Source organism: Coregonus lavaretus (assembly GCF_964263955.1).
Source record: "Coregonus lavaretus genome assembly, chromosome: 11".
Lineage (NCBI taxonomy): Eukaryota > Metazoa > Chordata > Actinopteri > Salmoniformes > Salmonidae > Coregonus > Coregonus lavaretus.
Window position 1 is genome coordinate 16,116,367 of NC_139998.1, and position 27,253 is coordinate 16,143,619.

Below are 27,253 nucleotides of genomic sequence, written 5' to 3' on the forward strand. Positions count from 1 at the left end.
AATTGTAATGAGGATATTTAGGTGGTATGGAATTGTGTTTAGTTGTCAACGCAACCAAATGTCACCATTTGAGGAGATGTATCTTCTGCTTGGCTCGTTCAATCTGTGCCACTGACTTAGTCTATCTTTAATTCCAGTTTTGTCTACAAATTAATTATTTATATGTTGGATTCACCTCTCAATCTCCACCAAAAATCGAAGTAAAAAAAATATACTGTAATTGTGTCTGAGTGAGTCTGATTCTGAATGAGTCAGTCTGAATTGTAATTTAGCTATTGCCTTTTATCGTATTTTCATGCATTCTCAAAGGTGAGATCTGTGAGTTTGTGCACTGAATCTGTGGCCAATGGCTAGTCATGTGAAGCTCACCATTCTCCCATGCGTTTCTCCAGGTCAGGCAGGAGGAACTGGTTGTGAAAGGTGTTGATGGAGGAGATGTTGGAGAAGATGTTCTTCACCACGTCCACGGGGAACGTGCCCTTCAGAGCTTCCTCCATCAGCTTGGCACAGAACACCTGCATGGTGGCACAACAACATGGCCAGGTGAGTTAAACCACACTGAATCGATCATAATAATGAACACAGCCTTCTTTTCATTCTGAGGTAGACCTGGGTCAGTGTTCAGTAAGACACACCGTATCAACACATTCTGTTATTGGACAAGTTTAGGTAATACCTCCTTGTTTGTCACAGTTACAAAATGTTTTCTACCTACTGAACAGGACCCTAAAGTGACAGGACCCTGGACAGACAGCGGGACACACTCACCTGGTCCAGCAGCTTGAGCCGTGTGACGTAGGCCCTCTCTGTCTTCAGGAGCTCATTAGCGATCTTGTACAGCTTCTGTTCATTGGTCTCCTGCAACACAGAAGAGAGAGCTATGTCAGGTGGCTGTGGGATGATTTGGGGAAATGCATACAGTATGTACATAGATGATGTTCCTATAACTAGAGGAGGTCAAAAAGGCCTCTCGCAAAAGAATAATGGACAAAGACAGTTCAAAGACAGGTTAGACAATTGGGAGTATAGTGAAGAAGAAGTTGAACTCTGAGCCTGAAGGTTACGCCCACAGTGTAATTCATATTTTACTCCCACATTGTCCTCATGTGCTCGATTCCCATGCTGCGCTAGGTTCCCATTAGGGCTGTGACAGTCATGGAATTTTGGATGACGGTAAATGGCCAGCCAAATTACCGCGGCCTCCGCATACTGCCATAGAAATAGAACGGGCGGCCTCATTAAAGTCAACGATGGCATAATGGAGGGACTGGCGGCCATTGCGAGTGTACCCATAGGAGCAAAGCAGGGAGTAAAAGTAGGAAGTGTACCCATCAATATGTGCTGTGATTTGTTGATTCAACACATCTGACATTACATGAGCCACATCAGTTAGCATCATTTGAATGAACATTCTATATTACCATGGAAATTATTGCACCACAATACCTGGCAGTGATTGCAAGTATAGCTATGAGTTTACATTTACATTTACATCATTTAGCAGACGCTCTTATCCAGAGCGACTTACAAATAGGTGCATTCACCCTATAGCCAGTGGGATAACCACTTTACAATATCTTATTTTTTTATTTTTTTTAGTTTACCAGTCACACACACACACACAAATACAAACACAAGCACACAGGACTCTTGTGGTGATAGTGGTGCAAGAAGGAGACCTTGACAAAGCACTACTGTGTGTGAACACTGGCCAGACCTTACTGGCCAACACACTTCCCCATAGAGATCTACAACAGTATCACTTTAAATAAACATTTGTGCTTCAACTATGTTCTATGTTCCTTTTAATTAAGGACTCATTCATTCCTTTTAATTGAGGAGTGATGTTTGGGCATACTGTAGTATGTGTGCCTGTGTGTATTGGGATATTGCGGAGTGTGTGTGTGTGTGCGCGTTTATGGACGTATTTAACTATACTTGTGGGGACCAGAAGTCCCCACAAGAATAGTATACCAAGAAAAATTTGACCAACTGGGGACATTTTGTTGGTCCCCACAAGGTAAAATGCTATTTCTAGGGGGTTTAGGGTTAAGGTTAGAAATAGGGTTAGAATTAGGTTTAGGGTTAGGAGATAGGGTTAGTTTTAGGGTTAGGAGCTAGGTTTAGGGTTAGGGTTATTAGCCCACCCAACTACCTCATCCCTATATTGTTATTTATTTTGCTCTTTTGCACCCCAGTATCTCTATTTGCACATAATCTCTTGCACATCTATCATTCCAGTGTTAATACTAATTGTAATTATTTTGCACTATAGCCTATTTATTGCCTTACCTCCATAACTTACTACATTTGCACACACTGTATATATATTTTCTGTTGTATTTTTTGACTTTGTTTTTTTACCCCATATGTAACTCTGTGATGTTGTTTTTATCGCACTGCTTTGCTTTATCTTGGCCAGGTCGCAGTTGTAAATGAGAACCTGTTCTCAACTGGTTTACCTGGTTAAATAAAGGTTAAATAAATAAATAAGGTTTGGTTTTTGGGTTAAGGTAAGGGTACGGTTTAGGGTTAGGGTTGGAGTTTAGGGAAAATAGGATTTTGAATGGGACTGAATTGTATGTCCCAACAAGGTTAGCTGCGCAAGACTGTGTGTGTGAGACTATGGTGTGGTGGAGCCTATCAGGAGAGGAAATGAAAGGCTAGAAGGGAAATGACACCAATGAACAAAGAGAGAACTGCTATTGACTGTGTCTGAGTGCTTTGTATGAGAGAAACCACTCAATATGTAACAGTACAGTTTATAAAACACAGTCTGACGAATGTCTCCCACATACACTACATGAACAAAAGTATGTGGACACATGTTCGTCGAACATTCCAACATCATGGGCATTAATATGGAGTTGCCCCCCCCCCTTTGTTGCTATAACAGCCTCCACTCTTCTGGGAAGGCTTTCCACTAGATGTTGGAACATTGCTGTGGGGACTTGCTTTCATTCAGCCACAAGAGCATTAGTGAGGTCGGACACTGATGTTGGGCGAATATGCACAGAATCGTCTAAAATGTCATTGTATGCTGTAATGTTAAGATTTCCCTTCACTGAAACTAAGAGGCCTAGCCCGAACCATGAAAAACAGCCCCAGACCATTATTCCTCCTCCACCAAACTTAACAGTTGTAACTATGCATTCGGGCAGGTAGCGTTCTCCTGGCATCCGCCAAACCCAGATTCGGCCATCGGACTGCCAGATGGTGAAGCGTGATTCATCACTCCAGAGAATGTGTTTCCACTGCTCCAGAGTCCAAAGGTGGCAAGCTTTACACCACTCCAGCTGACGCTTGGCATTGCGCATGGTGATCTTAGGCTTGTGTGTGGCTGCTCGGCCATTGAAACCCATTTCGTGAAGCTCCCGATGAACTGTTCTTGTGCTGACGTTGCTTCCAGGCAGTTTGGAACTCGGTAGTGAGTGTTGCAACCGAGGACAGACGATTTTTACACACTACGCGCTTCAGCACTTGCCGGTACCGTTCTGTGAGCTTGTGTGGCCTACCACTTCACTTTGAGCCGTTGTTGCTCCTAGACGTTTCCACTTCACAATAACAGCACTTACAGTTGACCAGGGCAGCTCTAGCAGGGCGGAAAGTTGACGAACTGACTTGTTGGAAAGGTGGCATCCTATGACGGTACCATGTTGAAAGTTAGTGAGCTCTTCAGTAAGGCCATTCTACTGCCAATGTTTGTTTATGGAGATTACATGGCTGTGTGCTCGATTTTATACAACTGTCAGCAACGGGTGTTGCTGAAATAGCCGAATCCACTAATTTGAAGGCGTGTCTACATACCTTTGTATATATAGTGTACTCAGAAATCAAGATTCTTCAGGAAACTAGGGAATATGTTCCCAACTGATTGTTAGAGCTGAGCAGAGAATTAATGAATGTTCGCTTCCTCTATTCACTGATATGGATGGATTGTGTGTATCCCACAAGTATTGTTCAAGTGGAATGTTTTGTTGCTCTGTGTTACTTCCTGTACAAATATTTATTCTCATATGTATTATTGAAATTGTCTTTTTGAGATACAAGTTTGAGGTGGGGTTTTTTAAGTATTTTTTTCTCAAATGTATGCTTTGGCCACAAATATGAGTATAAGATGAGTGAACAACATTATTTGGTTATGAGTTAACAGAATATTTTAAAAGTGATATTTTCACTGGACAGTTACTTTAACATTCAAGCCATCTACTGAATTTGATGCCAAGAGTATAACAACTATTCTACCCCAAAGCAGTCCTTCCTTGAACTTTCCACCCAAAATTCACAGACTGTAAATTTGGTTACTAGTCAACCGTAACTTTGAGTGTGTTTACTGGCAGCATATCCAAACAAACTGAATTTCACACCTTGAAAAACCATGTGCAAAACTTTCTCTGTCTCAGTCTGCTGAAACTGACAAAACACACTGTCCCCTTAGCTCTGTCTACAATATGTAATGGTCATCAAAAATATACAAAATTGCTACTGTCCATGACCTTATTTGCTCTCTGCTAGCTAAGTATGTAAAGTAACCAACATAGATACAGTATAAATTGATAAGCCATGAAGCATGGTATTTAGGAGCCACTCTAGCTAGAGCCCTCCAGCTCTCATACAGTGCCATGTAGAGATACAGTGCCTTGCAGAAGTATTCATCCCCCTTGGCGTTTTTCCTATTTTGTTGCATTACAACCTGTAATTTAAATGGATTTTTATTTGGATTTCATGTAATGGACATACACAAAATAGTCCAAATTGGTGAAGTGAAATGGAAAAAATAACTTGTTTCCAAAAATGCTAAAAAATAAATAACGGAAAAGTGGAATGTGCATATGTATTCACCCCCATTGCTATGAAGCCACTAAATAAGATCTGGTGCAACCAATTACCTTCAGAAGTCACATAATTAGTTAAAGTCTACCTGTGTGCAATCTAAGTGTCACATGATCTGTCATATGATCTCAGTATATATACAAACACCTGTTCTGAAGGCCCCAGAGTGCAACACCACTAAGCAAGGGGCACCACCAAGCAAGTGGCATCATGAAGACCAAGGAGCTCGCCAAACAGGTCAGGGACAAAGTTGTGGAGAAGTACAGATCAGGGTTGGGCTATAAAAAAATATCAGAAACTTTGAATATCCCACGGAGCACCATTAAATCCATTATTAAAATATGGAAAGAATATGGCACCACAACAAACCTGCCAAGAGAGGGCCGCCCACCAAAACTCACGGTCCAGGCAAGGTGGGCATTAATCAGAGACGCAACAAAGAGACCAAAGATAACCCTGAAGGAGCTGCAAAGCTCCACAGCGGAGATTGGAGTATCTGTCCATAGGACCACTTTAAGCCGTACACTCCACAGAGCTGGGCTTTACGGAAGAGTGGCCAGAAAAAAGCCATTGCTTAAAGAAGAAAATAAGCAAACACGTTGGTGTTCACCAAAAGGCATGTGGGAGACTCCCCAAACATATGGAAGAAGGTACTCTGGTCAGATGAGACACAAATTGAGCTTTTTGGCCATCAAGGAAAACGCTATGTCTGGTGCAAACCCAACACCTCTCATCACCCTGAGGACACCATCCCCAGAGTGAAGCATGGTGGTGGCAGCATCATGCTGTGGGGATGTTTTTCATCGGCAGGGACTGGGAAACTGGTCAGAATTGAAGGAATGATGGATGGCGCTAAATACAGGGAAATTATTGAGGGAAACCTGTTTCAGTCTTCCAGAGATTTGAGACTGGGACGGAGGTTCACCTTCCAGCAGGACAATGACCCTAAGCATACTGCTAAAGCAACACTCGTGTGGTTTAAGGGGAACATTTAAATGTCTTGGAATGGCCTAGTCAAAGCCCAGACCTCAATCCAATTGAGAATCTGTGGTATGACTTAAATACTGTTTTTTTTGTCTTATTTCTTGTTTGTTTCACAATAAAAAATATTTGTATCTTCAAAGTGGTAGGCATGTTGTGTAAATCAAATGATACAAACCCCCCATAAATCTATTTTAATTCCAGGTTGTAAGGCAACAAAATAGGAAAAATGCCAATGGGGGTGAATACTTTCGCAAGCCACTGTAGGGGGTTTCATTCACTGCTGAGTGAACACACTAATCTGAGAGTCAGATAATTATAAATACCAGCCGGCCAGGCAGCAGCAAGGCCTCCAACAGGGCTACTGTGGTGCAAACTCAATTCTTCAGCTGCTGAAGCGTTTGACACTGTTCAGTCCAGTCCCGAAAATAACCCCCTGTAGTAGCAGGGCAACGGAATTGTGCTGAGACTCTGCCTTTTCACTATAAAATGTATGGAAAACAAAAACCATTGAATTCAAAGTTTAGCAATCCATACAACTCTATGAACAAATACTACTTTTAGCAATTTACACTGAACATTTTACAAAAACACATTTACTGGAACAACTGTGCACATGCAAAATTTGGTAATAGAATTTCAGTCAAATCTCCCTCAGTGTTTTATGTGACCACTTTTTCCAAGAACTCTTGTTAAATATCTGCTCAAAATTAACATTCAAAGATGTCTGCAGAAAGAATGGGGTGTCAGCTATGACATGATGCATTGACTTTGAAAAATGTTATGTTGGCTATTTAACTACAGTTAAGTCGATTTACACCTGGTAACAGAATTGCGGTAACAGAATTTCATCATGGGTCCCTGATCTGTACTACACAGAAATGCATAATTATGGATATGAATGTCATTCTCTTCATGGTGATGTATCCTAAATAGGTACACAAAGATATAAATATGCAATATCCTCCTTTGCATATTTGGGTATTATTCTTTGCACACTCTTGGCATTCTCTCAACAAGCTTCACCTGGAATGCTTTTCCAACAGTCTGAGCAGTTCCCACATATGCTGAGCACTTGGTGGCTGCTTTTCCTTCACTCTGCGGTCTAACTAATCCCAAACCATCTCAATTGGGTTGAGGTCGGGTGATTGTGGAGGCCAGGTCATCTAATGCAGCACTCCATCACTCTCCTTCTTGGTCAAATAACCATTACACAGCCTGGAGTATGTTGGGTCATTGTCCTGTTGAAAAACAAATGATAGTTCCACTAAGCGCAAACCAGATGGGATGGCGTATCGCTGCAGAATGCTGTGGTAGCCAGGCTGGTTAAGTGTGCCTTGAATTCTAAATAAATCACAAACAGTGTCACCAGCAAAGCACCCCCACACCATAACACCTCCTCCTCCATGCTTTACGGTGTGAACCACACATGTGGAGATCATCCGTTCACCTACTCTGTGTCTCACAAAGACACAGCGGTTGGAACCAAAAATCTCACATTTGGACTCATCAGACCAAAGGACAGATTTCCACCTAATGTCCATTGCTCATGTTTCTTGGCCAAGCAAGTCTCTTCTTATTATTGGTGTCCTTTAGTAGTGGTTTCTTTGCAGCAATTCGACCATGAAGACCTGATTCACGCAGTCTCCTCTGAACAGTTGATGTTGAGATGTGTCTGTTACTTGAACTCTGTGAAGCATTTATTTGGGCTTCAAATTCTGAGGCTGGTAACTCTAATGAACTTATCCACTGCAGCAGAGGTAACGCTGGGTCTTCCTTTCCTGTGGCGGTCCTCATGAGAGCCAGTTTCATCATAGCGCTTGCTGGTTTTTGCGACTGCACTTGAAGAAACGTTCAAAGTTCTTGACATTTTCTGTATTGACTGGCCTTCATGTCTTAAAGTAATGATTGTAACACTCTGGCTCCAGGGACTCTGATTGTTGAGCCAGGGTTGTTATTTTCATTTAGGGTGTATTTCTATGTTGGATCTAGTTGTTCATTTCTATGTTTGGTTTTGTCGTTGATTAGTCATATGACTCCCAATCGGAGGTAACGAGTGTCAGCTGTCGGCTCGTTATCTCTGATTGGGAGCCATATTTAAACTGTGTGGTTTCTCCTTGGTTTGTGGGTTTTTGTTTCCGTTTTCAGTCAGGTTGACTGTGGACTTCACTAGTCGTGTTTCTTGTTTTTTCGTGCTTTAACTAAATAAAGTACCATGTTCGTTTCACACGCTGCGCCTTGGTCAATTCCTTCACACGACCGTGACAGAAAAACCCACCATAAAAGGACCAAGCAGCGCGTCCAGGAGCAAAGGGTCTGGACATGGATGGAACTGTTGGACGGTAAAGGGTCCTGGACTTGGGAGGAGATCCTGGATGGTATGGATCGCCGACCATGGAACGAGACGGTGGAGAGGCGACGGCGAGAGGAGCAACGGCATCGGCAGGGCCATCGTCGGAAGGACGAGAGGCAACCCCAAAAAGTTTTTTGGGGGGGGCACATGGCTTGGGCGACTGAGCAGCAGGAGGCTGCCACAAGGCAGATTCAGAAGGCTACCAGGTTAAGGGGGCTGACGGAGGCAGAGAAGGGACGGATTCAGGAGGCTACCAGGTTAAGGGGGCTACTGGGAAAAGCAGGGAAGGAAGGTGTAGAGGCACGGCGAGAGGTACTGGGGTGTGTAACCAGTCCGGTCCGGCCCGTTCCTAATCCCGAGGTACAGTCAGTAGTGTGTGTCCCCAGTACGGTACGGCCTGTTCCGGCCCCTCGCACTAAGTGTACGGTGCGCGTCGCCAGCCCAGCCCGGCCTGTTCCTGAGCCTCATACGAAGCCTACGGTGCGCGTCGCCAGCCCAGCCCGGCCTGTTCCTACTCCACGCACCAGGGATACGGTGCGCTTCGCCAGCCCGGCCCGGCCTGTTCCGGCCTCTCGCACCAGAGATACGGTGCGCGTCGCCAGCCCAGCCCGGCCTGTTCCTGCTCTCCGCACTAGGCCTTATGTGCGTCCCCAGGGTCCAGCATGCCCTGTTGCTGCTCTCCGCACTAGGCCTTATGTGCGTCCCCAGGGCCAAGCATGCCCTGTTGCTGCTTCCCGCACTAGCCCTGAGATGCGTGTCCTCAGCCCGGTACCTCCAGTTCCGGCACCACGCATCAGGCCTACGATGCGTCCCCAGGGCCAAGTATGCCCTGTTGCTTCTCCCCGCACTAGCCCTGAGATGCGTGTCCTCAGCCCGGTACCTCCAGTTCCGGCACCACGCACCAGGCCTACGGTGCGCCTCAGACGGCCAGAGTCTGCCGTCTGCCCAACGGGGCCTGAACTGCCCGTCTGCCCAACGCCGTCTGAACTGCCCGTCTGCCCAACGCCGTCTGAACTGCCCGTCTGCCCAACGGCGCCTGAACTGCCCGTCTGCCCAACGCCGTCTGAACTGTCCGTCTGCCCAACGCCGTCTGAACTGCCCGTCTGTACTGAGCCTGCAAAGCCGCCCGTCTGCCATGAGCCTTCAGAGCCGTCCGCCAGACAGGATCAGCCAGAGCCTTCCGCCAGACAGGATCAGCCAGAGCCTTCCGCCAGACAGGATCAGCCAGAGCCTTCCGCCAGACAGGATCAGCCAGAGCCTTCCGCCAGACAGGATCAGCCAGAGCCTTCCGTCAGACCGGATCAGCCAGAGCCTTCTGCCAGACATGAGCAGCCAGATCCGTCAGCCAGCCATGAGCAGCCAGATCCTTCAGCCTGCCATGAGCCGTCCAGCCAGGTGCTGTCCCTTAGCCCGGTGCTGCCCCTAAATCCAGGTGGAGTAAGTTTGAGGGTGGTCATGTGGAGGAGGCTAGGGAAGCGGGTGGTGACTAAGGTGGGGTGGGGACCACGACCAGGGCCAGAACCGCCACCGTGGACAGACGCCCACCCAGACCCTCCCCGAGACTGTATGCTGGTGCGCCCGGAGTGCGCACCTTTAGGGGGGGGTACTGTAACACTCTGGCTCCAGGGACTCTGATTGTTGAGCCAGGGTTGTTATTTTCATTTAGGGTGTATTTCTATGTTGGATCTAGTTGTTCATTTCTATGTTTGGTTTTGTCGTTGATTAGTCATATGACTCCCAATCGGAGGTAACGAGTGTCAGCTGTCGGCTCGTTATCTCTGATTGGGAGCCATATTTAAACTGTGTGGTTTCTCCTTGGTTTGTGGGTTTTTGTTTCCGTTTTCAGTCAGGTTGACTGTGGACTTCACTAGTCGTGTTTCTTGTTTTTTCGTGCTTTAACTAAATAAAGTACCATGTTCGTTTCACACGCTGCGCCTTGGTCAATTCCTTCACACGACCGTGACAATGATGGACTATGGTTTCCCTTTGCTTATTTGGGCTGTTCTTGCCATAATATGGACTTGGTATTTTACCAAATAGGGCTATCTTCTGTATACCCCCCTACCTTGTCACAACACAACTGATTGGCTCAAACGCATTAAGAAGGAAAGAAATTCCACAAATTAACTCGAGCTCCTGAGTGGCGCAGTGGTCTAAGGCACTGCATCGCAGTGCTAACTGTGCCACTAGAGATCCTGGTTCGAATCCAGGCTCTGTCGCAGCCGGCCGCGACCGGGAGACTCATGGGCGCCGCACAATTGGCCCAGCGTCGTCCAGGGTAGGGGAGGGAATGGCCGGCAGGGATGTAGCTCAGTTGATAGAGCATGGCGTTTGCAACGCCAGGGTTGTGGGTTCGATTCCCACGGGGGGCCAGTATAAAAAAATACATATATGTAATCACTAACTGTAAGTCGCTCTGGATAAGAGCGTCTGCTAAATGACTAAAATGTAAATGTAAAATGTAAGAAACTTTCAAAGTTCTTGACATTTTCCAGATTGACTGACCTTCATGTCTTAAAGTAATGATGGACTGTCGTTTCTCTTTGCTTATTTGAGCTGTTCTTGCCATAATATGGACTTGGTATTTTACCAAATAGGGCTATCTTCTGTATACCAACCCTACCTTGTCACAACACAACTGATTGGCTTTAAGAAGGAAACAAATTCCACAAATGAACTTTTAACAAGACACACCTGTTAATTGAAATGCATTCCAGGTGACTACCTCATGAAGCTGGTTGAGAGAATGCAAAGAGTGTGCAAAGCTGTCATCAAGGCAAAGGGTGGCTACTTTGAAGAATCTCAAATATAAAATATATTAAAACACTTTTTTGGTTACTACATGATTCCATATGTGTAATTTCATAGTTTTGATGTCTTCACTATTATTCTACAATGTAAAAATAAAGAAAAACCCTGGAATGAGTAGGCGTGCCCAAACTTTTGACTGGTACTGTAAGTGTTGATATTAGTTGGCAGGGGCCTTTACTTCAAAATTATTGTGTTTTGATGCATTTCAGTTAGATGTTTTCTAAGACCCTCTTTCCATCTATTTGACCAGAAATCAAAGACTTTCCTTATTCCTAATATTTAGGATATAAAATAGTTGAAATATGTATATTCATTTGACACCAGATTTGACATGCTCCTATGAACTTCACATGTTGGTGCTCATGGGTCCTTCTACATGGAAATGACCAGCAGACTCAGTCAATAAGAACCAGACACACTGCTGAGAACAAGGCTAGTAGGCTACACTCTGGCATGGCAGAAGGGGCTATGTCTGGTCTGATGTGTTGTGCAGTAAAGGAGCTGTGATGTTACAGTAGACTGTGAAGTCAGTCAGATGAGAGAGCACATAGCTCTAATGGGCACAGGCCCTGAGACATCTGACATGGGGGATATAAATAAATGTGACACAGTGATGCCAGGGTAAACACTTGCATTAACACCAACACTACTGACATGAACTATATGGTCACTCAGTTTAAGAGCTTTATAGTAACAGAGTTAGAGAGACACAAACACACCACCCATCCCCCCCCCCCACAGACACTTACCGGTACGTTCTGCTCCTCAATGCCCTCCTCCTTCCTTTGTTCATGTTGGGGGTCTTCTCCTGTAGGTCCACTGTCCTCCCCAGTATGGGTCTTTGTGTGTGGAGGAGGGGAGTAATGTCCACTCTGCTCTGTGCTCCCTTCTCCCATGTCCCCATTCACCAGGGCAGTGTCTTTTCTCAGGGGGGACTGACTCTCCCTGTCCCTGGCTCTGTCCATTTGGGCTAGCACCCCGTTAGCCGCCTGTTCGTGGGCATCCCGTGGCGTTCCCGGGACAGAGCCTGAATCCACCGAGTTATTGTCCTGCTGCTTGGATTCTGACTGGCTCTGGTAGCCCCGGTGAGCCGGACTGCAGAGGGGTGACTTGCTGAGCTGGTTGAGTGGTGAGCCCTCCTTCGTGGTTTCTGACTGGCTGTGAGAGCAGAGGAAGGGAACAGAATGAAGTCAGAGACCACCACTGATAAACACTTCCAGCCAAAGAAGACAGGAGAAGAGAAGACAGGAGGTGAGAATAAAAGAGAGCGCACATTCAGTGGCTGTTAAGCCTGCGGTATACTGACTAGTGAGTGCTGTGAGAGCGAGAGAGACAGAGGCTGCAAGGCAGCACCGGAGTATGTGCACGGGTTAAAAATAAAACAGTTGAGATGCAAAAACTTCCTCTTGTCTTCTGGGGCTGCTGTGAGTTGTGCAGAGGAAGTGTGAGTGCATAGGGCAGAGGAGGAGGGGAGGAAAAGAGGGGGGAGGAGGATAGTGGAGGGGAGCAGGAGGAGAGGAAGACTGGAGAGGTAGAGCCCCACTCCCCAGAGATCGCCTACTGCCCTACTTCTGAATGCACACGCACACACATACACATTAATGGTACACAGGTGAGCCCGCACCCGGCCCTAATATAGAAAATGTGCTGTAGGCTACAGTCAGAGATGGTAAAACAATTTTTTGACAGGGGGTGCAGGATAATTTTTTGCCTGTTTTAGATATGTTTCTGCTTATAATTTCAGACATTTTGGTATTCAACTTGTCTATAATTAGATACATGCAGCTTCTCTTCTGTCATTATATGTTGCCCCAGAAGACTAAATAAACCCTTGCTCAACAGAATAATGTCAGAAATGATAGAATGAATGCTTCAACCTAGTTGACATAGGTCAAGTTCTCTCTGTCATCTCTGCTTCTTTCACGGAGCAAAGATGTTTAGGGACAGGGGATAAAATGCAATAACAAAAAAAAATGTTCTGTGCAAAATTTCAGTTTTCAGTTTGAGGAAATAGAAAGCTGTGAAAACGACCCAACATATTTCTGAAAATATTTCAGTTCAGCTTGGATGCATGTTTTGTGTGGTTGAAATACTATCAGCTTTTATGACGCTGATAAAGACAGCACCTCTACAGATGGTATCTAACTACGCATTTGCATTCTCTCAAGATGCTGAAAGAAAGAAATCATATTTTCCACTCCTGTTCCAGAGTAAACATTTTTCCTACATTTGGTGTATCATTTTACTACAAGACATGTTTTATTCTGCAGGAGTTATGGATGGAATGTTATTAATACTTTTCATAATTTCATAATTAATAATCATACTTTTATTTTAAAACGCCGAAAATCCGGTGTTTCTATGTCAAATGTTTTTTTAACAATATTATTTTATTATTCTGTGATGCATATTAAAGTGTAATATTGGGATGCAAACTCAAAATGTAATACATTTATACTTTTGTTTGAAAGTAGATTTGTTGAAGACTACCAAGAAACACTCAGTGTGATCCTAATTTAGCCCACCTGATTTAGCCCACCTAGTCAGTGTCCAGATTTCAGTTTCCTTTTTAAGTCCCTGTCTTGTGACTGTCGAATTTGTATCGCCTCACAATTATCATCATCATCCTCTTTTACCACTTCACCAAATCTTTCCAAAGCATTACTTTTCTTCTCTTTATTATTACATTTTATGCCCGTTCCCAAAAGCATTTGGCGCATGGACAGTTATGCCCTAAAGCTTACACTCTAATGCCAGATAGCCTAAAATAATGAAAGAAAAACCTCAATGTAGCCTATAAATAGCACAATAATTATACATTTATGGATTTTTTAAAGGTATTGTTCTCTTTATGAGTCAACCCGCACATCACTAGTACACACATACACACATGTACACATGTACACATGTACACACAGCCCTCCATCCAGCAGTACTGTATCCTGCAGCTCGTCCAGCTGTTTCCCTGTCTGTGACCCACCTGCCCTCAGACAGCACTTCCCTTCCAGTCCCCTCAGTCTTCACTGTCCAGCAGGGACATGGACTACTGATCAAACGGTACAGGTCCAAAACTACTTTAAAACACTCTCAATGCCCATTTGGAACCATACCCCTGTTCTTTCCTGTGGTAGATCAGTGAGACTAAACCAATTTTCAATGGGTGCACTAGTGTAGCTAAACCACCTGATTCCACTGCTGGAAGACAGGAACAACAAACAGCTACTACAGGAACTAAGAGTCATAAGCCTACTGCACAGGTCTGAATCCTGTATACACACACACACACACTGAGGGTACAATGTCAGTAGAAACAGGAAGAGTGTATGAATAGAGGAACAACAGAGGCTGACGTACACTGCACAGATGAGTCATTACTGGGCTGAAGAATGGAAGGCGTTCTAATCTCTATGCGTTGATACAATGTCACACCATCGCTGTGTCTATATTAGTGATGACATATTGCGGTTGAATAAAGAGAAAACAATACCTTTAAGAATCCATAAATGTAGAATTCTTATACAATTTATATCTATAGGCTACATTGAAGTTTTTCGTTCATCATTTTAGTCTATCTGGCATTAGTGCATAAGCCTAAACTTTAGGGCCTAACTGTACGTGCGCCAAATAGACCACACGCAAATCGCCATATGCTTTTGGGAATGGGCATAAAAAATTAACATTAATCCACGGAGGCAAAAATGACAATGTCAGAGCTTAATTCAATAAGGGAAAAGCTGTGAAATGGACACTTGAACATAAAGAGAAGGGAGGGCCAAAATATGTATGTTTTATAAAGATTTGGTGGAGCGGTAAAAGAGGATGATAGCAGTGCCGACTATGTTATGTGTGATGATTGTGAGGCAGTGTTGTAGTACTCGAGACCACATTTTGAGTGTCTCGGTCTTGTCTCGGTGTCGGATACATTTGTACTTGGTCTTGACTCGGTCTCGGAGAGTGAGGACTCGTAATTTCTTCCAGAGACCAGCCGTGTAAAAAACTCAATTATCAGCGCATAAAACCGTTTCGCCAGGCCAAATATATACACGCCTTTCGTGAAACATTAATACCTGAACAGTCTATATCTATTATAGAGATGTTTGCGCAGTGGCGAACCTATTGGACCTAGGCCTTTAGTAGTGTAGTTGAGGTATACTACTTAACAATTATGTAGTACAATCGTGAAATCATGCACAAAGTAGCAAACACATGCGCGCTACACTCATTGCCTAGTTTCGACGGAATATCATCTGCAGGCACCAAGAGAGCGAAGCTCTGAACTGGTTTTGTGAGGAGCAGCTCACAGAAGAATGTAATCGGTAGGAAAGAAGTTTCAACGTATGATATCTACCAGTAAATGCTAACTAAGGCAACAATCAAACCAGGTATTGAAAAAGTTTGGTCCGAAGTCTTGGTTTGTGGGCTATTTGTGATGTGCAATTCAGTCATCATGAACTGTTTGCATCAGGGGCGTAGGCCCTGCCAGGCCCACCCAATCAGATTGAGCAAAAACAAAAAAATAACACACTCACCAGATGATGATAATTTGAAACAACCCTTTCCTGCAGTCCATAAACAAAAGCGCCCTCTTTGGACTCATGTTAATATAATAATGTTATTTTCTTTTTTCTTTTACTAAAATCCAGTGTTTCTATGTCTAACAGTTTTGTTATATTTCAGTCTTCTGTGATGCATATAAAGTGTAATATTGGGATGCAAACAAAAAATTGAATACATTTCAACTCTATATCTGACATGGTACAGGTGTCTTTTTTTTAAGCCCATAACCATTACATTTACATTTACATTTATGTCATTTAGCAGACGCTCTTATCCAGAGCGACTTACAAATTGGACCATGTGTGTGAAGTGTATACTTTTGTTTCAAAGTAGGTTTGTTTAAAACTACCAAGAATCATTCTGTGTGACCTTGATTTATCCCACTGCAGTAAAAGGTTAACTTCTTGTTGAAAATTATTCTTCAAAAGGGAGAAGCTAACAAATTAGCAACAACATCCTCTTTGATAACACCTGCTGCAGCTTCTGCAAACTAGCCTACAACATAAAATAGCGAGCTAGACTGTGGGAAAACTAAAATAATAAAAAATAATATGCCATTTAGCAGACGCTTTTATCCAAAGCGACTTACAGTCATGCGTGCATACATTTTTGTGTATGGGTGGTCCCATACCTCTGGCCTGCTGGCTCCCCTTCCTCTGCGGAAGCATAGCTCCCGCTCAGCCCAGTCAAAACTGTTCGCTGCTCTGGCACCCCAATGGTGGAACAAGCTCCCTCACGACGCCAGGACAGCGGAGTCACTCACCACCTTCCGGAGACATTTGAAACCCCACCTCTTTAAGGAATACCTGGGATAGGATAAAGTATTCCTTCTAACCCCCCCCCCCCCCCCCCCCCCAAATTGTAAAGTGGTTATCCCACTGGCTATAGGGTGAACGCACCAATTTGTGAGTCGCTCTGGCTAAGAGCGTCTGCTAAATGACGTTAATGTGCCCTTGAGCAAGGCACTTAACCCTAATTGCTCCTGTAAGTCGCTCTGGTTAAGAGCGTCTGCTAAATGACTAAAATGTAAATGTAAATGTAAATGTCCCGGGGATCGAACCCACTACCTTGGCGTTACAAGCGCCGTGCTCTACCAGCTGAGCTACAGAGGACCACAACTACTTCTCGCTATTGCGCAGTGACCTGATGGCCTTTGAGAAGGCAGAAGTTTCCATATGTTTTTTGTAAAAATGGTCCCAAATGTATTAGGGCCAAATTTTGGAGTGACTGTGGAATCAACCAATCACATTTTGACTTGTAATGGGTGGGATTCATTACAAAACAAAATGTGATTGGTTGATTCCACTGTCACTCCAAAATGTTGCCCTAATACAGTTGAATGGCAGATGCTTTCTATCTAGCTTCTGATCGCCTAGGCACTGGCTGACTTAGCTAGCTAGATTTATCTCCCCAGAGAAGACCCCAAAAAAATCCTGATTGGATACTTTTTTCTCTTCAGTGTTAACCCTTTCCTTTCCAACAAAAACTGAAGAGATTAAATCAGAACATAATTGAAAAGAAGAATATAATTAAAATTCTTATTGTTATTATTATTATTTTATAAATCCTTGGCCCTTTGACGGTGTAGAAGGCCCATTGTTCCCCACTGTGTTTGGGTTAGTAATAATTTGTAGAATGGCTCTATTTTCCCTCAGCATGCATTTTTTCACCATTCTGAATGTCTAAAGAATCCATATGTTCTTCTGAAATATGAACACAGAAATACTGGACATTTTGAACTCTTATTATGGTGACGATTTGACAAAATTACAAACATGATCTTGAATTGGACTCGCATTTTTCTGGTCTCGGTGTTGACTCGGTCTTGGACCCATTGTCCCCCTCCCGGTCTTGACTCGGTCTCGCCCCCTCTCCGGTCTTGGTCTTGACTCGGACTCGATTTGCTCCGGTCTTGGATCGGTCTCGCAATAGGTGGTCTCGAACACAACACTGTTGTGAGGCGATACAAATTCGACAGTCACAAGATGAAAACTGAAATCTGGACACTGAACGTAGGTCTATAACCTCTCACATAGCCTTAATATTAACTCCTGCAGAATTAAGCATTTCTTGCAGTAAAATGATCCACCAAATGTAAGAAAACATTTGACTTGGGAACAGGAATGGAGAAATATGATTTATTTCTTTCAGCATCTTAAGAGAATGCCAATGCGCAGTTACATACCGTATGTAGAGGTGCTGTCTTTATCAGCATCATAAAAGCTGATAGTATTTCAACCACATAAAATATGCATCCAAGCCAAATTAAAATCTTATCAGAAATATCTAAATCAGGCAACAACAAAAAATCCTGCACCCCCTGTCAAAAAATTGTTCTGCTGTCTCTGACTGTGGCCTACAGCACATTTTCTATATTAGCAGGTTAGGGTCGGGTGCGAGCCTCAGATTTTCACTTTGTCACATATAGTCGGGCGGTTGCGGATGGGTTATAGCGATTGCAGGCAGGTGCGGGTGAACAAACAGCTGACCCATTAGTCTATACCAAGCACAGAGGACTGTTTTGGTTGGTTAGTGTAGGTACATGGGGAAAGGCCATGGAAACACTTGAGCGAAACACTGAGGCAATACATTTCACATATCCTCCTCATAAACTTGGCTTTAGCCTTTGATGTATAGAAACATTCAGTTAACTTTCCAAAAGGTTTACAGAAAGGCTTAATTAACCTCAGTATTAAAAAATTTATACAGCCATATAATAATAGCATTTAGAGGTAGGCTTTATTGCTACATTGATAGCATCATGTGCTGGGTTTCCAGGTTCCCTCTACTAAGAAACACAGCATGAGAAGCAGATTATTACTAGGCGCTTCCCGAGTGGCTCAGTGGTCTAAGGCATTGCATCGCAGTGCTAGAGGCGTCACTACAGATCCGGGTTTGATCCCGGGCTGTGTCGCAGCCGGCCGCGACCGGGAGACCCATGAGGCGGCGCACAATTGGCCCAGTGTCGCCCAGGTTAGGGTAGGGTTTGACTGGCTGGCATGTCCTTGTCCCATCGCGCTCTAGCGGCTGGGCGCATGCCCACTGACTTCAGTCACCAGCTGTACGGTGTTTTCGTCTGTTGGTCTGTAGTGACCTGGATTGGCCTGTAGAGACCTGGGTTGGCAATAATGGACTGAGCGGGTAAAGCTGTTGGACTCCACTGTATGAGTGGTTTACACAAGGGCACCATTGTTTCTCCCTCTCAGTCTCTCACCAATGGGCCTCCTCACATGCTACTAAAACCATCACTCAGATTTGTAACCAAGCAGGAATGACAACAGAAACTTCTTAAAGTCATAGGAAAACAGATGAAGACATAGGTAAACAGATGAAGACATAGGTAAACAGATGAAGACATAGGTAAACAGATGAAGACATAGGTAAACAGATGAAGACATAGGTAAACAGATCATAGGTAAACAGATGAAGACATAGGTAAACAGATGAAGACATAGGTAAACAGATGAAGACATAGGTAAACAGATGAAGACATAGGTAAACAGATGGCACAATAGATAGCTAAAATGCTTATATTAAATTAGCAACAAGTGTTTATTGAAATCACAACTAATGCCATTCTGAGATTGGCTGTGTTGCTATATAGCAAATGCTCAGCCTTGGCCTTGTGGGAAGTTATTCATTTCTGACAATAGACTGATTCACATAGCCAACCCTTTTGATTGAGGACACAATCTAACATCATCAAGTTTGTGTAATAAACCTCTTTCATCCTACAGTAGTGAGCTCTCTCCCACAACTGAGGGAGTAGATTTTCCACTTTGTACAAATCTCTTTTCATCCTCCACTAACGCTTTGTCTTGTGATACACAAGCTGATCTCTAATGCTCTCGCTGTCTAAAGTGTTCCTCTGAAGAAATATCAATGAACCGGGCTGAAAGTGACTTCTGATTTTTAGTTAATCTTCTAAATGGTAGGAGATATTAGGAAATAAACCTTTGTATGCAAGGTTTATTAACGTCACACTTGATTACTACACTCATGTCTGCCTGAATGAGGTATTTATTTTAGTATATGGAAGTATCTACAGTACCAGTCAAAGGTTTGGACACACCTACTCATTCCAGGGTTTTTCTTTATTTTTACTATTTTCTACATTGTAGAATAATAGTGAAGACATCAAAACTATGAAATAACACATATGGAATCATGTAGTAACCAAGAAAGTGTTAAACAAATCAAAATATATTTTATATTTGAGATTCTTCAAATAGCTACCCTTTGCCTTGATGACAGCTTTGCACACTCTTGGCATTCTCTCAACCAGCTTCATGAGGTAGTCACCTGGAATGCTTTTCAATTAACAGGTGTGCCTTCTTAAAAGTTAATTTGTGGAATTTCTTTCCTTCTTAATGCGTTTGAGCCAATCAGTTGTGTTGTGACAAGGTAGGGGGGTATACAGAAGATAGCCCTATTTGGTAAAATACCAAGTCCATATTATGGCAAGAACAGCCCAAATAAGCAAAGGGAAACCATAGTCCATCATTACTTTAAGACATGAAGGCCAGTCAATACGGAAAATGTCAAGAACTTTGAAAGTTTCTTCAAGTGCAGTCGCAAAAACCATCAAGCGCTATGATGAAACTGGCTCTCATGTGGACCACGACAGGAATGGAACACCCAGAGTTAACTCTGCTGCAGAGGATAAGTTCATTAAAGTTACCAGCCTCAGAAATTGCAGCCCAAATAAATGCTTCACAGAGTTCAAGTAACAGACACATCTCAACATCAACTGTTCAGAGGGGACTGTGTGAATCAGGTCTTCATGGTCGAATTGCTGCAAAGAAACCACTACTAAAGGACACCAATAATAAGAAGAGACCTGCTTGGGCCAAGAAACACGAGCAATGGACATTAGACCGGTGGAAATGTGTCCTTTGGTCTGGAGTCCAAATTGGAGATTTTTGGTTCCAACAGCCGTGTCTTTGTGAGACGCGGTGTGGGTGAACGGATGATCTCTGCATGTGTAGTTTCTACCGTAAAGCATGGAGGAGGTGTTATGGTGTGGGGGTGATTTGCTGGTGTACTGTCTGTGATTTATTTAGAATTCAAGGCACACTTAACCAGCATGGCTACCACAGCATTCTGCAGCTATACGCCATTCCATCTGGTTTGGGCTTAGTGGGACTATCATTTGTTTTTCAACAGGACAATGACCCAACACACCTCTAGGCTGTGTTAGGGCAATTTTACTAAGAAGTAGAGTGATGGAGTGCTGCATCAGATGACCTGGCCTCCATAATCCCCCGACCTCAACCCAATTGAGATGGTTTGGGATGAGTCGGACCGCAGCGTGAATGAAAAGCAGCCAACAAGTGCTCAGCATACGTGGGAACTCCTTCAAGACTGTTGGAAAAGCATTCCAGGTGAAGCTGGTTGAGAGAATGCCAATAGTGTGCAAAGCTGTCATGAAGGCAAAGGGTGGCTATTTGATCTCTCTCTCTCTCTCTCTCTCTCTCTCTCTCTCTCTCTCTCTCTCTCTCTCTCTCTCTCTCTCTCTCTCTCTCTCTCTCTCTCTCTCTCTCTCAAAAGCAAGAACACACAAGGGCAATAATTGCACACATATTTGAGTTAGCACTGTATCTCAGATAGGGTCTAATTTATAATTTTCTCAGTTTTTCTCCCCTACCCACTCTGAGTCTGTATTCTACTTTTTTCCCCTGCTCTACCTGTTCTCCTCGAAGTGGTTGATGAGGTCCAAGACTTTGGAGGGTTTCTCCCGGCTCTTCACCATCATCGCCCCTCCTCTACCCTCCTCCATGGTGGCTCTGAGGAGTGCTCTCTCCACACACCCCAGCGCCAGCGGTGGGGCAGCGGACTTCGTCACCGGGCTCTGGAGGTGGGCTGGCTTCGGAGGCACTGAGGGGATGATGGGAAAAGGTCAGTTGTCAGTACTAGAGAGGTCAGAGGTCATGTTGGCATGGCCACTCTAGGAGCCTTTCTGTGACTATACATGACCCTCCACCAGCATTTTACGTTATGTTGACTGTGTTTTGTGGAGTTGGGTGTTGCCATGTATTATTCGAACACAAGGTGGCAGCACAGGTTACTAAAAGCTAGCCTCATTCCCAGAGTGTCTGCGACCCATGCCTATAAGCCTGCAAAACACGGCTACTTTAGGCATAACATTCATCACCCAGAATGACATTGAAATATAGCCATAGTGTGGACTAGCAGTATCCTCTTATGGCATGAACTATTCTATAACCCATAGAGGGGATGGTCAATGGACTGCTGTAATGTAGAGGGTTAGGGCCTTCCCTTTTATCTCTGGAGAATGATTCACTGTGTTCAAATAAAAGAGGAATGCAACACCACTAAAGGCAAGGTTCCACCACTGTGTCACACACTGTGTCTGGTTACATAACTCGCTCTTCCTTGTGGCATGAACAGTTTTGTCATACATGTTCTGAGCAGTGGTGGAAAAAGTAACAAATTGTCATACATACAAAGATACCTTAATAGAAAATGACTCAAGTAAAAGTGAAAGCCACCCAGTAAAATACTACTTGAGTAAAAGTCTGAAAGTATTTGGTTTTAAATATACTTAGGTATCAAAAGTAAAAGTAAAATTATGAATAATTTCAAATTCCTTATATTAAGCAAACCAGTAGGCACAATTATTTTTATTTATTTTTTAATTTACGGATACCCAGGGGCACACTCCAACACTCAGACATCATTTACAAACGAAGCACAAAAAGTACCCAATTGTCATACTTGAGTAAAAGTAAAGATACCTTAAAAGAAAATGACTCAAGTAAAAGTGAAAGTCACCCAGTAAAATACTACTTGAGTAAAAGTCTAAAAGTATTTGGTTTTAAATGTACTTAAGTATCAAAAGTAAATGTAATCGCTAAAATATATTTAAGTATCAAAAGTAAAAGTATAAATAATTTCAAATTCCTTACATTAAGCAAACCAGATGGCACGATTCTCTTGTTTTTGATTTACGGATAGCCAGGAGCACACTTCAACACTCAGACATAATTTACAAATGAAGCATTTGTGTTTAGTGAGTCCGCCAGATCAGAGGCAGTAGAGATGACCAGGGATGTTCTCTTGATAAGTGTGTGAATTGCACCATTTTCTGTTCTGCTAAGCATTCAAAATGTAACAAGTACTTTTGGGTGTCAGGGAAAATGTATGGAGTAAAAAGTACATTATTGTCTTTAGGAATGTAGTGAAGTAAAAGGAAAAGTTGTCAAAAATATAAATAGTAAACTAAAGTACAGATACCCAAAAACTACTTAAGTAGTACTTTAAAGTATTTTTATTTAAGTACTTTACACCACTGGTTCTGTGTCACGCATGAGTCATTATCTAGACGTAAACGAGTGTCTGTATGTCTGAGTAGCGCTGCTGTCAGTGCTCTGTTGTCTTGTGTGGCTCAGTTGGTAAGAGTGTGGTAAGAGTGTGGTAAGAGTGTGGTAAGAGTGTGGCACTAACAACACCTGGGTCATGGATTCGATTCCTGCTGGGGTCACATATTCTAAAGTCTATGCACTCACTGTACTGTGAGTCGCTTTGATAAAAAAGGTCTGCTAAATAGCATATATTAAACAGTATTACTATCTGTACCTTGTGGTTTGGGCTGCAGTGAGGGCCTGCTGTCCGAACCTCTTCCATTGACACCCCCTCTGCTCTTCTCACTGGGACTCTTCCTACACAGACCTGTCCGACTGACTCTTGCACCGCGGGGGCTGCTGCTTAGAGCTGAAAGAGAAAGAGCGTAAAGAGGAACAGTGAGATTCTCAACAACACTCAGTTGGCTGCAGGGTGGTAGAGCTGGGATCATATGATGTTTACCATGCCTCTGTTGTACTTATTTTGAAAGAGGACCTCCTCACTTCCATACCATATATCCTGTTTTCGTGATTCACATCCATGTTGCTCCACAGACAGAACATCTACCACTCACAGAATATCACCCACTGCCCCTTGCTTGCAGTGATTGTAATCCACTACACTATCTCTTCCTCCATCTTTTACTATTCATTTGGCCATTTGGCCCATGGCCAGGGGTGATAGTAAACCGGTCCAATACACCGTCCCGGCAAAATAAATAGTGGGGGTATGCCGTACCAGTAAACCATCAGCCTATCACAATAATTAAAACTAAATGTGAAGAAAACTGTAGGCTATTACACCATTATTTATCATTACCGCATGTCAGAGGCATGGAAAATTAGCGAATGAACTTGAAAACAATGCAATGTGGTTCAACGAGAACACTGACATTTTGCCATGGCAGAGATGAGTGGCTGACACCGAGACGCGCGTGGACAACAGTAGACGCATACGTTTTGGCCTAATTACACTTTTTTTGTTTTGTTTAACAGATGTCTCTTTCAATTCACCACTGTTTGGAGGCTGGGAATATGTTGCGAGTGGATGAACGTGCGCAGATAGCCTAGTAAAGGAGCCCTTTGAAGTGATTCTTTGACAATCAGATGACAACATCATGACTGGTTGTGTTTATGCTACAATAAAAGGTAATACATTTTAAAAGTTACATTACAAATAGTTACGACTAGGCCCACAGAGATCCTATTGAATTAATAGGGATTCTATGTAATTCTATGATTAGGCCCATAACATTTTTTGGTGCACGTGTAAGCATATGAGGTCCTATACCGGGAATAAATTAAATCTACTTTCACCCCTGCCCATGGCTGAACATTGGAGTCTCCATGTAGTTCATTATCAGGCTAATGATCCAGTTGATTATCAACAGCACTGAGCCTGGTCTAACCAGCTGGTGACAGATGGTCCATCTTCACTCCAGTGTGTTTAACTAATAGGACCGTTTACACCAAGTCTATAGTCAGAAACACTCCACAGTCAAGTCTATACAATTGCACAGCCATGCCTATTAAGGTAACACCACCATACATGGCACTGTGTTGCTGAGGCCAAACAGGTGGTATTGTTACATTATAGAGACACAAAGAGCTTCATCATTCTGGGAAGTCTCCATTAAGTGCAGTCATGTAAAAACATGACTTAACTCCACTGAGGTATAATAAGAACTCACATGTGTCAGTTGTGTGAACACTCACACAAACCTTCACTCAGCAGCTATACAGTATAATCAATGTGTAACATTGTCCATTGTCTCTGAGAGGCTGTCCATTCTTAGTGCTGCAGAGCCTACATTACTGCATTTGATGATGCAAGCAATTTTTTTTGCTCCATGGTCAGTAAGTCTACAGAGAAAATGATGTTGAGTTCACTGAAAGAACATGGAAGTGAAATTCCATCCTAGTGCTATGAAACATTGAAATGTGACCTAAATGCTGTAATACACGCAATCTCCTCAATCTCTAAAATAAATCACTGTCCCTCCTCTAAAAGTATTATCATTTTTTATAGCATACCTTCAACTCACAATACTGCTATAAAAAGTCTGATTCACTCATCATAACAAGGAAGTCCCCTGTTTACCCTGTCTAGCATTTATCATACTAATCTTAAAACAGCAAAACGAAAGTACCACAAAACATCTACAGTCTATATACACTGAGTATACAAAACATTAAGGGCACCTGCTCTTTCCATGACAGACTGACCTGGTGAATCCAGGTGAAAGCTATGATCCCTTATTGATGTCACTTGTTAAATCCACTTCAACCTGGGAAGGAAACAGGTTAAAGAAGGATTTTTAAGCTTCGAGACAATTGAGACATGGATTGTCTATGTGTGCCATTCAGAGGGTGAATTGGCAAGACAAAATATTTAAGTGCCTTTGAACGGGGTATGGTAGTAGGTGCCAGGAGCACCGGTCTGAGTGTGTCAAGAACTGCAACGTTACTGGGTTTTTCACTCTCATTACAACTGAGCAAGGGAACACAGGGAAGTGAGGGCATAAATACACAGGTGACACTAATAAGATAATGATTAGTCCAGACTGTGAGTGAGGAGGTGCCTAAGGTTGTCGGAGGATGACACCTAGTGGGTCGCTCCGGAACTGCGACCCCCTCCTGTAAAAGGGGTGGGTGCAACTCAATATTAGGGAGGTGTTCCTAATGTTTGTTATACTCAATGTACATTGTACTGTATATGACAAAACTATACACCCCACACACATGGTTATGGGCTTAAAACAAAGATGATACCTGTACCATGTCAGATATAGTTGAAATGTATTCAATTTTGAGTTTACATCCCAATATTGCTCTTTATGTACATCACAGAAGACTGAAATATAACAAAACCGATATAGAAACACCAGACTTCCGGTGTAAAAATAATAAATCATGTTGATTAATTATGAAAATATTAATAACGTTCCTCCCATGAGACCACTAGAGGGCGCTTTGGTCATTCGACTGCAGGAAAGGGCTACACTCAATCAATTTTTTTTATAGCTCTGCTTCAATTACAGACAAGGCTTTTACAAGAAATGGTCTAGTAATGATTGACTAGGATAGCCCAACGATCTGCTGGGGGTGACTTTCTAAACACGGCCCAAGTTTTGTGTATAATTTTAGAGCTGGCCTTAAGAACTCGGCTGATTACATGCTTGACATCATCTGCAATCACTTTAAAGGGAACATTTAGAACATGTTTTGCGCCATATGACACATTTTGGTTACAATCAAGTCTCCACATCCAAATCAAGTCGCTATGTTAGTGATTGTAGAGAGAGTCAGTAAAACCCTCTATAGTAAATAATAAAGGTTGTTATTAACATGTCAAACACCCTGTCATTCTGCTGTAAATCACCTCCATGTATTCACCCACAGTGAAATGCGGACCCTCTCCACGACAGAGTGGCCAGTGTATACAGTGGCTTGCAAAAGTATTCACCCCCCTTGGCATCTTTCCTATTTTGTTGCCTTACAACCTGGAATTAAAATTGATTTTTGGGGGGTTTGTATCATTTGATTTACACAACATGCCTACCACTTTGAAGATGCAAAATATTTTTCATTGTGAAACAAACAAGAAATAACACAAAAAAACAGAACTTGAGCCCCCCCCCCAAAAAAAAAGTCAATACTTTGTAGAGCCACCTTTTGCATCAATTACAGCTGCAAGTCTCTTGGGGTATGTCTCTAAGCTTGGCCACTGGGATTTTTGCCCATTCTTCAAGGCAAAACTGCTCCAGCTCCTTTAAGTTGGATGGGTTCCACTGGTGTACAGCAATCTTTAAGTCATACCACAGATTCTCAATTGGATTGAGGTCTGGGCTTTGACTAGGCCATTCCAAGACATTTAAATGTTTCCCCTTAAACCACTTGAGTGTTGCTTTAGCAGTATGCTTAGGGTCATTGTCCTGCTGGAAGGTGAACCTCTGTCCCAGTCTCAAATCTCTGGAAGACTGAAACAGGTTTCCCTCAAGAATTTCCCTGTATTTAGCGCCATCCTTCATTCCATCAATTCTGACCAGTTTCCCAGTCCCTGCCGATGAAAAACATCCCCACAGCATGATGCTACCACCACCATGCTTCACTGTGGGGATGGTGTTCTTGGGGTGATGAGAGGTGTTGGGTTTGCGCCAGACATAGCGTTTTCCTTCATGGCCAAAAAGCTAAATTTTAGTCTCATCTGACCAGAGTACCATCTTCCATATGTTTGGGGAGTCTCCCACATGCTTTTTGGCAAACACCAAACGTGTTTGCTTATTTTTTCTTTAAGGAATGGCTTTTTTCTGGCCACTCTTCCGTAAAGCCCAGCTCTGTGGAGTGTACGGCT

General features: G+C 43.2%; 1 protein-coding gene across 1 annotated transcript in view; it reads right to left on the reverse strand.

The window, feature by feature from the left end:
- Nucleotides 1–27,253, reverse strand: part of LOC311136925 (FYVE, RhoGEF and PH domain-containing protein 4-like) — a 49,018-nt gene that overhangs the window by 7,111 nt on the left and 14,654 nt on the right. Inside the window, 7 exon segments of the mRNA XM_084171242.1 lie at nucleotides 370–515; nucleotides 769–858; nucleotides 11,728–11,759; nucleotides 11,762–11,843; nucleotides 11,845–12,136; nucleotides 21,223–21,412; nucleotides 23,135–23,269. Of these exon segments, the coding sequence (XP_084027368.1) occupies nucleotides 370–515; nucleotides 769–858; nucleotides 11,728–11,759; nucleotides 11,762–11,843; nucleotides 11,845–12,136; nucleotides 21,223–21,412; nucleotides 23,135–23,269 (967 nt within the window).